The sequence below is a fragment of the Bombina bombina genome, chromosome 2 (genome assembly GCF_027579735.1).
Source record: "Bombina bombina isolate aBomBom1 chromosome 2, aBomBom1.pri, whole genome shotgun sequence".
Taxonomy (NCBI): Eukaryota; Metazoa; Chordata; class Amphibia; order Anura; family Bombinatoridae; genus Bombina; species Bombina bombina.
In genome coordinates, this window is record NC_069500.1 from 1,326,694,682 (window position 1) to 1,326,707,096 (window position 12,415).

At 37.0% G+C, this 12,415-nt stretch overlaps 1 protein-coding gene across 1 annotated transcript in view; it reads right to left on the reverse strand.

The window, feature by feature from the left end:
• Positions 1 to 12,415, reverse strand: part of RGS12 (regulator of G protein signaling 12) — a 447,605-nt gene that overhangs the window by 134,108 nt on the left and 301,082 nt on the right. Inside the window, exons 5-9 of the mRNA XM_053704191.1 lie at positions 9,047 to 9,216; positions 7,624 to 7,716; positions 2,663 to 2,806; positions 1,730 to 1,909; positions 66 to 222 (exon numbers count right to left, since the gene is read on the reverse strand). Of these exons, the coding sequence (XP_053560166.1) occupies positions 66 to 222; positions 1,730 to 1,909; positions 2,663 to 2,806; positions 7,624 to 7,716; positions 9,047 to 9,216 (744 nt within the window). The remainder of the gene's footprint in view (positions 1 to 65; positions 223 to 1,729; positions 1,910 to 2,662; positions 2,807 to 7,623; positions 7,717 to 9,046; positions 9,217 to 12,415) is intronic.

The following is a 12,415-nucleotide window of genomic DNA, read 5'->3' on the forward strand; positions in this document are numbered from 1 at the left end:
TGGCCACTATAGAATAAAAGATGCATTTCATCAGAAAGATAAACTACCAGTAAACATATATTTACCATTAGAAAAATCCCCATTATCTTTTTTCTTTTGAGACTTCCCCATACTTTTGCTCCTAGACCAAGAGAAAAATGTGCCCTTCTTCTTCCTATCATTATCTTCTTCTCCAGAATCCTCATTCAGGGATCTTCCGGACTTGCTTTTTTTACTGGACAGCTATTTGTACACAGGAAAAGGAGTTAGGCAGCGCATATTCATAACAATACATCATCTTCCAGTTGTGACATATTTATCTTGTTTTGTTTGTGCAGGAATTAGCAAGAATGCCAAAAAAAGATAAGTAGATATTTTTAAGTTACTTTATCCAAAAACGTCATTTTGTAAGATTTATGCAGCATTACAAGTGCTCTATACTCTGTAATTAGACACGTTTAGGAGCACTCAGGTATCATAACAAGATTATATTTTAAAGGGAAATATTTTTTTAATGTCAAAAGTAAACCTTTATGTTTAAAAATAAACTTTCCAATTTTTTTTCCATAACAAATTGTGTGCAGTCTTTTTATACGCACACTTTCTGTGGCGCTAACTCCTACTGAGCGTGCACAAAAGTTCACAGTGTATTTATATAAGTCTGCGATTCGCTGATGGCTGTCACATGGTATACTTGCAGTGAAATTTAAAAATTTGTCCGAAAAAAAAAAAATCTACAGCTTAAACAAATTCCGTTCTTACATGAGTTTAACTCTTTTAGAAGAGTTAAACATGGCCAAAGCTTCACTTCCATTCTACTGCAGATGAGCATACAGCCAGTGATTGGGAGCAAGGCAATTAAGCCTGATTCTCATTTGCTCCCCAGCTGTATCCTCACCTAGAGTAACACAGGAGCACAGTTTTGACTATGCATTTAACTAATTTGCATGGGTTAAATAAAAAAAAAAAATAGAGCATGTTATGTTTTTTATTAGAATGCCCCTTAAGAACATGCTTGTAGTAACAACATATTATTATTGCAGCTATCCCTTTGGACTAGTAAACTAGTGATATTTTTCCACCCATTTGAACAGATACAGATATAATGAATGTATATATTTACTTTTATGAGTACAATGCTTTTTTACTACATGAAGTTTAGAGGAACGAATCCTGTGCCACAGACACAGGAAGGGATTCATTCACTGAAATGTCACACAAATTATTGCACTCATTATGAAACATCAACAAGTGTGAGCCCCAAATGTTTAATCTTCCCTGCACCTGGTGGTTGTACTGACTTTATGGTAAAAGTGCATATCACTAAGGATAGATAGAGAAGGTGGTGTACTGAAAAGAAAAAATGACAACAGAGCAACATGTGAATACATAATGAGAGAGAACAAAATTAAGTATAAATAAGAAAATATTATTACATGATAAAAACCCAATGTTGAGAAAGGATGCCAGCAAATCTACAGACTGAACTGACACAGAGAGTATTTATTCCAAAATAAAATCTAAACACTGGATCAGACCCTTAAACTGACCTTTACTGCATTTATTATAAAGGGAAATTATTGTAAGAGATAAAATGACAAACTATGCCTGTCAGTGAGAGAATGAATAACGAAGAGGGAGGGAGTGGGTTTGGGTAAAATGAGATACTCATACATTGCTTTATGACAGTACACAATAGGGGCATCAGGGGAAGCCGCCTAGAGCGCGCATGCATCTTCTTCTCAAATACCTTTTTAGGTGTTGAGATGTTGGAGCGCTCAGAACTGATGCTATGTTTAGATGCAGGGCTGCTGGGAATCTCCTGAGGGTCAGGTAAGGAACGACCTTCTACTTCCGCCAGCATACATTCCTGATACAGGTGGGATTTTAGGAATCTTGTGTAGCTATCAAATTTCATCAAATTGAAAATCTGTAACACAGAACAAAATGTGCCATAAACAATTAAACCAATTCAGTAAGAAGATGCACTATTTAACCTACACAAAGTAAAAGAAGACATTAAAGAAGTTACTTCAACAAAAGTACCAGTTGAGTTAGGGGCACATAGAATTTTACTCATGGATTTCCCAACATCTCATTCATTATAAACTGCATATATTCATATAAATGTATTTGTTTAGATCCTTAAATGTGCACGGTTGTCTCCTTTGTGAAGAAGAAAGGTTGGCACCCTAGGAGTTACTAAAACGTGTACTTGATTAGTAGTATTAAAAACAGAAATACATGATAGGCCGGCTTGTGCGCATCTATTAATAATGCCTCCAAAATCTGAAAGACTTTTGCCAACCACTGTACTAAACCAATGGTCTACAATCTTGTTTTCATTTAGGACATTCTTGGTGTGTTTGTGAACTTTATCTGACAGTCCTGATACATTTTCATACATCAAAAACCCACATACTTCAATACAATAAAATGATATAAAAATACAGATATTGTGCCATGTGAAGTGTTAGGCAATATTAAATGGGTGTCACTAACAGTTTATTTATATATTGTTCATCTTTTTACACTGTTCAGGAGGTTCTTGTGTTGGTAATTAATACTATGCATAATATATATTGCTTATCTGTGAATAGAGAGTCTTTTCCATACTGATATATACATATTACAGTCTAATGGGACTGATTCATTAAACAGTGGGGAAATACATTTCAATTACCTGAAGTTGCTGCTCCTTAAACATGTCCGGATGTGGGGCATTAAGAATGTCATCGGCCAACTGTGCTTGGCTGTCAATGTTTACTGGGGTAGTGGCCTTGCTGCTCAAAAACTTATTAAAAATTTCCCGTGCTCTATAGGATAACTGTAAAATAAATAAATACATCAACAATACAGTCGATTTTTATACATATAACTTAGCAGCTATTATGAAAGAATGAGTTAATACTTTACATGCAGAAAAAAATAAGTAAAAGCAGTTTAACTAGACAATAGCATGAAATACATGGTTGTGCCCAAACAGAGGAGCCTGTTTGTCATAATTTGAAAATAGAAAACACTTAGGCTTTTATCGTAGATTGTGGACAGTCAAGAGTATATAATTATTTCATTAAACAAAAAAAGGAAAATAAAAAATAACCGAGTAAATTAGCTTTAGAAGAATTAGGAGTTATATTCAAACTAAAATGCCACTTGCTATGAAGAGCTATTGTCCAGATGCTATTCCATTAATTCAAGTGCCTTTCTAATGTTTCTAAACGTTAGAGTGGCTTAAAGGTAGGAGATAATATTGATTGAATACCATGCTTAATACAACTGCATACACAACAGCAAGTCTGAGGATAAAGCACTTAATTCTTTCAACATCTCAAGTTTTAGGAAAGCAGAGAAAAAAAAAAAAAGAATAAAAATAAAACAATAGCACGAAAAAAAAATATGATTGTTTAACCAGTAACATGTGCATCAGAAATAATGAATGTTAAAGGCACATGAAATCCAATTTTTTTCTTTCATGATTCAGATAGAGAATACAATTTTAAACAACTTTCCAGTTTACTTCTATTGTTTAATTTGCTTCCTTCTTTTGTTATCCTTTGCAGAAATGTTTATGTAGGTAAGCTCAGGAGCAGCAAAGAACCTAGGTTCTAGCTGCTGATTGGTGGCTGCATGTATAATGATTGTCATTGGCTCACCCATGTGTTCAGTTAGAAATCAGCATTGCTGCTCCTTCAACAAATGATACTAAGAGAATAAAACAAATGAGATAATAGAATTAAATTAGAAAGTTGTTTAAAATTGTATTCTCTATCTGAATCCTGAAAGAAAATATTTGGGTTTCATGTCCCTTTAAGACATTTAAGAAAGTCTAATTTGGTTTATTATGAATTTAGCAATGCCATTGCACTATACATGACATTCGGTACTAGTACCAGAGAAGAAAATCTTTATATAGGCATTAAAGTCCATCTAGGTGACTCAGCAAACATATAGGGTTAATGATCATGTAGATATTTGTATATCAGCCTGGCAAGTGTAAAATAGGCAAAGTCTTGTATGGAACCAGAACAGAACACACATAATGACATCAGTTATATGGAGGAATAGAGATGGTTTTCTACTAGTACAGCTATTTATTTGTAAATTCTATAGAGAAACAATGACCCCAAGACATCCGACACCTCACATTTCTCTGACGGTTGGAGACTCTATTCTCAACACCTCACCCCAGGTTCGATGTCTTGGGGTCACACTTGACTCAGAACTCACATTCAACCCACATATACAAGCGCTTACCAAATTCTGTCATGCACACCTACGCAACATTTCTAGAATTCATCCCTTCCTTACTCAAAAAACGACAAAAATACTAATTAATTCCCTCATTCTGTCACGCATTGATTATTGCAATCTACTTCTAAACGGCCTTCCAAAATACAACCTCTCCTCCCTCCAATCTGTTATGAATGCTTCAGCTAGACTCATCTACCTAAGTCGCCGATCTACATCAGCTGCTCCACTCTGCTAGTCTCTACACTGGCTCCCCATACACTCCAGAATACAATTTAAAGTATTAACCCTAACTTACAAAGAACTCAACAGTCTAACTCCCAACTACATTTCCTCTCTCATCTCCATATATTCCCCATCCCATCCTCTTTGATCAACCTCTGACCTACATCTCTCTACTCCTGTTAACTCTACATACCACTCCCGTCTCCAAGACTTCTCACGTGCTGCTCCTGTCCTCTGGAACTCTCTACCCCGCTCCATAAGACTGTCTCCAACCTTGTATAGCTTTAGACGCTCCTTGAAAACTCACCTATTCAGAGAGGCTTACCATCTCTCATCCGAACCAAAATAATCCTTGAACTGCCTGACTCACTGCTGCAACTACAATCCATGTGACAAGCTATCCCAAACGTTATGTCTCTGCACCCTCAACCTGTAGACTGTGAGCTCTCCAGAGCAGGGCCCTCTTCCTCCTGTACTAGATTTGTTTAGTTTTATCACTTGTATTTTATCCCAATCCTTGTCATTGTATACCCCTATCTTTGTACCAAACGCTACGGAATTTTGTGGCGCTATACAAATAAATGATAATAATAATAATAATGGAAGATTAAAAGATTTGAATGCAAGAACCAAAGTAGTATGAATCTTCTGAGGATGTAACTGTCTTTATTAGGGCTATGTCATTAAGAAATAAAATAAATGGCTCACACCGGTTGTGTTGCTAATGGACAACAGAAAGCTTGGGTGGCATATTCTTTCAACAATGCCAAAGCTAAGAGGTGGTCTATCGTTTGCTACGATGATCCTTTTTGACCGGACTCCTAATTTTTTTTTATATTTTTTGGTATATTTGAATATCAGGCACCAGTCTACAGTGAGTACATTAGCGCATATGTGAGGTAAGAAGATGCATTCAAGCAGCTGGGGTATTGATGACTGTGAAATCAGAGCTGAAGATGCATTATCATCAAGATATTATGTTTAAATGTTGATACCTATGCAACAATGCACCAAAGCTGAACTTCACACTTATATTAATAATACGTATGAGCTGTAAGAGGCAATAACTTGCCTGAAGAGCGTTCAATTTTCATTTAACCAACTCTCTAGATTACGTTATAGTTCAACAAAGTCAACTCTTTGTATACAATGGAATTGGCATTACACAGTAGCATTCATAGGGCAGACTGCAAGGCCGAATACAATGTCCTGTGTATTACTGAGCGGTCTTGGAAAATCTAAATTCTATTTTTCTTAACACTGATTTATGAATTAATGATTATACATGGACTTGTCAAAGGTCGATAACTGACAGAACATTATGGATGTGTAGGCCTGCGCATCTTCACTGTTCTCACGATTCGATTACGATTATTATGGTAACGATACGATTCGGCGATGCATCTCGATTACTGGCCTATTTATGCCCAGGATTTAAATTTTTCACCAAAAAAATTATACAAACACACACGAGTCATGTGATCAAGCATACTAATCACTTTAATCACATAGTGGAAGTTCCAGTTTTTTAAAAATTGGAGGAGGAACCCAAAAGTGTGCTTATTCAGTACAAAATAGCATGCAATAGCCTACAGCACTAATACACATTATGGCTTGACATATTGTTTTATAATTTAGAAGCAGGTTAAAACATTTAGACAGAATTTATTTTCCAGCTTTTATGGTGTGGATGAACAGGTATTTTTATTTACATACACACACATTTTAAAAACTAAAGAGTGAATAAATAGTGTAATGTCTATAAATATGCTACAGTGTATTGGTGTCAATAAGGGGTTAATTTCTCTCTCTTCCACAGACATCAGCAGTTAACATTACCTTACTGCTCAGTGGCTGTTGAGCCTGCTGTATCTGCTGCAAGTTATTCATTCGTGCTGTCTAGTACTATGCTGCAGACACCATGCTGTAAACAGCAACCCTTAACCTTTAAACTTTAACTCCCTTTCCTCCCACTTACTTTGGTAACGGAGTGGAATAGTGTCAATAAGTTGTGTTGCTAGCTGGCTCTCTGCACAGACGTTGTAAGAGGGGGGGGGGGGGAGTATAAGGAGGCACGGCTGAACAAACCAGTCTACTGTGGGAAAGAGGAGTAAGATGGCGCTGCAGCGCCGAACAGTGTATGAGCCTGAGCACATAACCCTCGAGCGCAGTGAGTGAGCAGGGCTTAATATGTGGGAGAGAGGAGGCGTAAAATGGCGCTGCAGCGCCAAACAATGTATGAGCCTCAGTACATAACCCTCGAGCAGTGAGTGAGCAGCCGCAGTAGTAATAAGGGCAGGAGCGCAGGGTCACGTAACGCAACGTTGCTTTATGACATCACTGACCCTGAATCGATTATGGGCTTCACTGTATCGATGCAACATCGTTCAAGGCTGCATCGCGATGCATCAGCTTAACGATTATTTTCTGCACCCCTAATTATGTGGTTTCCGCACTCTCACACGTCATAGAAGCTTTCATGTTTTTGGTAAAAAAAGACTCCAAGGATTTGAAAAATAGAAGCTATGGATCATTCAATGGGAAATGCAGCAACAAAGAACAGGACAAGTATACAAAACCTGAAGTGTAGTGACACATACAAAATATGAAGAATATCAGTATATCAGCTGTATATTAGATGAATATAATAGCAGATCATAATCAGGATGATGCCTCTTAATGCAGGTATTGGAGATCCAACCAAGTTTTCCTTTTTTTCTCCTAATTATAATATTCAATGCAGAGGTTGCATATAATATATGTCATGTGATTGTCTTTGGAAGCAGAAGCGCAAAATTCAGTCTTCTTTGTATCTCTGTGCAGTAATGAAATCCAATGCTGATAGAACCCAATATTCAGTAGCTAAAGACGACACAGATCTGGAATATTTTTGTGAACGTTTAGATTATTCTCTAGAGGTTCATTAGCATCCCTGAATGGTCACTTTTGCATTTTTAGGAATCATATGTTCTAATATCTATAGTTTTCCAAAAGGTGTTTTCAAGGTAATATATGACTAGGGTTTAAGAAACTTAAACATTAGGACATCACTATAAGAGGCAACACAATATATTTTTATTATTTAAGCAGGCAAGGTGTTACTATTTTCTACTAGTTTTAGAAAAATACATTGTTATTATCCAATATATTATAGAAAAAATATGTTACCTCATTTTTATCATGAGCTGGGACACGGCTAAAATATTCACACGACTGCCAGAACAATATATTTTCTTCACTAAATTCTTTCTTTAAAAACTCCTGAAAAGACACAAAGTCATTGTTAAAATAAAAAATACAAAAGTGTTTTATAATAATTCTACATGTTTACAGACTGATACAAATAAACCTTTAAAAAAATTGCGAAGGAGAAAAGTATTTGGCCTTGAGCGCTTACATAAAAGTTTTTAGTTTCCTATCACACACTACAAATAGTTTGCTAGTGACTGTGAAAGACATGCTCCGGCTAGAAGCAGAGACGTATTATATATGGAATATAAGAAAACAGATTTCTTCTCTTCCCTGAGGGATCGGGCAGTGAAAATGTCAATCAGCCACAGCTTATACATGAGTAAATGAACGTACCTATTTGCACAAGATGAGGCTGGTATGAACAAGAGGACATACTTAAAGTTTATATTGTAATAAACATAAACTGCACAACTGATACTGCTGTGTTAACGCTCACTAACAAATAGAGACCTCGTCAATGCCCTGTTGGTGGAGACTGACAATCCTCTGCATACTGATAGGGACATAAAGAGCAAATATTTGTAAGAACATTTTCTTATTGCACTGTAGCTTGCATATGACTATGCCCCTACAAAGGGGTTAAGAAGATAAAGTCAGCGTTAGAGCACCAATACATTACTGGAACAAAGCCATTGGCTAATTGAGAAGAGGCAGGTGTTTCAACCAATCACCAGCCATGTTAAAGGGACAGTAAAGTCAAAATTAAACTTTCATGATTCAGATAGGACATGCAATTTTTTAAACAGCTTTCCAATTTACCTTTATCATCAAATTTGCTTTATTCTCTTGGTATTCATTGTTGAAAGCTAAAACCTTGGTAGGCTGATTTCTAAGCCTCTGCAGGCCGCCTCTTATCTCAGTGCATTGTATTAACTTTTCACATTCAGACAGCACTAGTTTGTATGTGCCATATCGATAACATTGTGCTCACTCCCGTGGAGTTATGCATGAGGCAGCATGAATTGACTAAAATGCAAGTTTGTAAAAAGCAAAAGACAAGAAAAGATAAGGGGGCAGTCTGCAGAGGCTTAGATACAAGGTAATCACAGAGGTAAAAAGTGTATTAATATACAGCCAAATAGCCAGAAATCTCAAATGTTGAGGGTAGTTGCAAAACCCAACACTCAAAAATATCAGAAAAACAAAATAACCCCTTATTTACCAGACTGGGACAAGCAATGTGCTGCAGACCTTGCTGGCATCCAAGAGGTTAAAAAGTAATAAGTTATCTAATAAGCAAAGCAATATACTGGATGGAACAGGCACTAACTCCCTTCTCCTCCAGCAGCACATTCTACAGACTTTACAAAGCATTTGCCCCCTTAGCCCCAATGCTTACCGTGAAGTATCTGACACCGACAGGATCCTGTAGAAGTCTCTCAAAAGACACAGCCCAGCTGGCGACTCTGCGCTCTCCCAGCCTGCGGCAGCTCTGGACACTGGGCAGGCTCGCATTGCTGCTCAAGCTGTTCTCACTGATGCATCCTTTCAAATCTGTGCTATTTAATTCTGTGCGGAAAGCAGAAAATAATAGTTTGTCACCACATGGTGTATGCACTACTGTGCCCTTTGTCATTATACGGAGTTAAATCATTTTAGAACTAGACTCTTCTAACAACACATGCTGACAGAGGAGCCAGTAAAAAACCTATTTATTTAAACTATTTATTGTGCCACTGCATAATACTCTTATTATGAACTCTGCTTTTATAGAACTTAACAGTGAGCTGGATAAACGTTTAATGCACATAAATGAGTCAGGATTTAAATAAAATGTCTCATTCACAAACTGTTTAATGAGAGAGAGGGAGAGAGAGCGAGAGAGAGAGAGAGACTGAGAGAAAGAGAGAGAGGCACGGAGAGAAAGAGAGAGGCACGGAGAGAAAGAGAGAGGCGGAGAGGGAGAGAAAGAGAGAGAGAAAGAGAGAGAGAGAGAGAGAGAAAGAGAGAGAGAGAGAGAGAGAGAGAGAGACAGACAGAGAAAGAGACAGAGAGAAAAAGAGAGAGAGAGAGAGAGAGAGAGAGAGAGAGAAAAGCACGGAGAGAGAGAGAAAAGCACGGAGAGAAAGAGAGAGGCACGGAGAGAAAGAGAGAGACGGAGAGAAAGAGAGACAGAGAGAAAGAGAGAGAGACGGAGAGAAAGAGAGAGAGACGGAGAGAAAGAGAGAGAGACGGAGAGAAAGAGAGAGAGACGGAGAGAAAGAGAGAGAGACGGAGAGAGACTAAGAGAGAGAGACTGAGAGAGACTAAGAGAGAGAGACTAAGAGAGAGAGACAGAGAGAGAGACAGAGAGAGAGAGAGAGAGAGAGAGAGAGAGAGAGAGAGAGAGCGCACGAGAGGAGCGAGAGAGTAAAAGGAGAAGGGAGCGAGAGAGATAAAAAAAATGTATGTTTGAATTAAAGGGTCACTGTACCCAAAAATTTTCTTTCGTGATTCAGATTGCGCATGAAATTTTAAGTAACTTTCTAATTTACTCCTATTATCAAATTTTCTTCAGTCTCTTGGTATCTTTATTTGAAATGCAAGAATGTAAGTTTAGATGCCGGCCCATTTTTGGTGAACAACCTGGGTTGTCTTTGCTGATTGGTGGATAAATTCATCCACCAATAAAAAAAGTGCTGTCCAGAGTACTGAAACCAAAAAAAAGCTTAGATGCCTTCTTTTTCAAATAATGATAGCAAGAGAACGAAGAAAAATTGATAATAGGAGTAAATTAGAAAGTTGCTTAAAATTGCATGCTCTTTCTGAATTACAAAAGAAAAAAATTGGGTTCAGTGTCCCTTTAAATGTTATGTATTCTATTACTTTATATATTTAAAGTAGCAGTTTCAATTAAAGGGATATGAAACCCAAACATTTTCTTTTGTGATTCAGACAGAGAATACAATTTTTAAAAAAGTTTCCAAATCTATTATCAAATTTGCTTCGTTCACATGATATTTGTGGAAGAGATACCTAGGTAGGCATCTGGAGCATTACATGGCAGGAAATAGTGCTGCCATCTTGTGCTCTTGCAAATAAATCATTTTCTTGGAAAACTGCTGCCCTATAGAGCTCCAGAAATGGGCCGGCTCTTAAGTATACGTCCTTGCTTTTCAACAAAAGATACCAAGAGAATAAAGAAAATGTGATATTTGAAGTAAATTAGAAAGTGGTTTAAAATCGCATGCTCTTTCTGAATCGTGAAAGAAAAAAAATTGGGTTTGATATCCCTTTAAAACCATGACACATCAACATCATTCCTACCCCTACTTGACTCCCACCTATGCTCTTCTATGATTATTTTTACTCTGGTCTATTCCCCTCACAACTCACTGCTGGTAACGCAGAAAAGATCTGAATATATCAGAGATTTCTATCTTATACAATTTACTGAATGGAGGTGCCATCCTTTATAGGACATTTAAGTGACAGTTCACCCCAAAAAGGTCTCCCCTTTAAATTATTCCCAATAATCCATTTTACCTGCTAGAGTGTATTAAATTGTTTACAGGTAGCTTCTTTACTCCTAATTCAGCATTTGATTTAGCCTGTGGTATAGCCACCTATACTGAACGTATATGCTACTGACAAGCCTAAGTAAACACTGCCAGCAGAAGAGATTACACTCTCAGTGGGCTGCCAGTAACCCCACCAAATCATGTTATATAATTCTGCACACATTAGCCTAGCGCCAGGTTTCTAAAGCAGAGTATTGCAAAGATATTTACCTACAAAAACCTATTTTTTCAGAACGGCGCTCCTGGCTCTACTGAGCGGGTCGTTTTTTTTTACCTAAGCGCATCGGGCACGCTGTCTAGTCACAGCACGCCCGATCGCGCCATTAAACTGAATGTAGCTCGCTCCTGCTCAAGTCTATCCCTAGACAGAGACCCTAAAAAGCAAATTCTATAACCAGTAAAAGCTGCAAATTAATAGCTGGTTTAGGCAATTTGTAGAATTTGAAAAAACCTACATTACATATTCTGCTTTTTGGTGTTTAATGTGCATTTAAGACAGATGCTTGATTCTGCCTAACAAAATAGTGCATTTTGAGATTACTAGAATGTCCCTTTAAACATTTATAGAAAGCAAAATGTGTCTGCAATAGAATAAAGGGCCATGATATACACAAATATTTTTTTTAGAAGCAATGAGGAAAAAAGAAAAAAAAAAAGATTACTTTTGAAAACAAATCTCAAAAGGCCCCACTATTATCTTCGGAAACTTCAATTGTTCAGATTTGACTAGCACCCTTGAAAAACATCTACTAGCAATGCAAACACCACATCTCAGACAACAACAGCCTAAAGTTTATTAATTAGTCATTCTATTAATAATACAGAGGTAAATACCACCCTAAAATATGTCATGAAAGCTCAGGAACATTTATATCCATAAAACACTTTCACAAAACCCAAGAGATAGACTCCAGCCCCTCCCTGATTCGTGAGAACTGTTTAAGGCTGCAGGGTATGCTTACCTAAACTAGTAGCCAATAAAATAATGAGCACATACCCAAGAAAGGTGTCACCTTCATGCCAGCAGAACAAAAAGTTACATCTTTATCTTTAAAGGGATAGAGAGGTCAAAACTTAAATGTGCATAGATGCCAATGAAATGACAGATTTTTGCCATATACATCCATTATCAAAAATACTTAAAGGGACATTAAACATTTTGAGATGGTAAAATAAAATAATAAACCATATATATATATATATATATA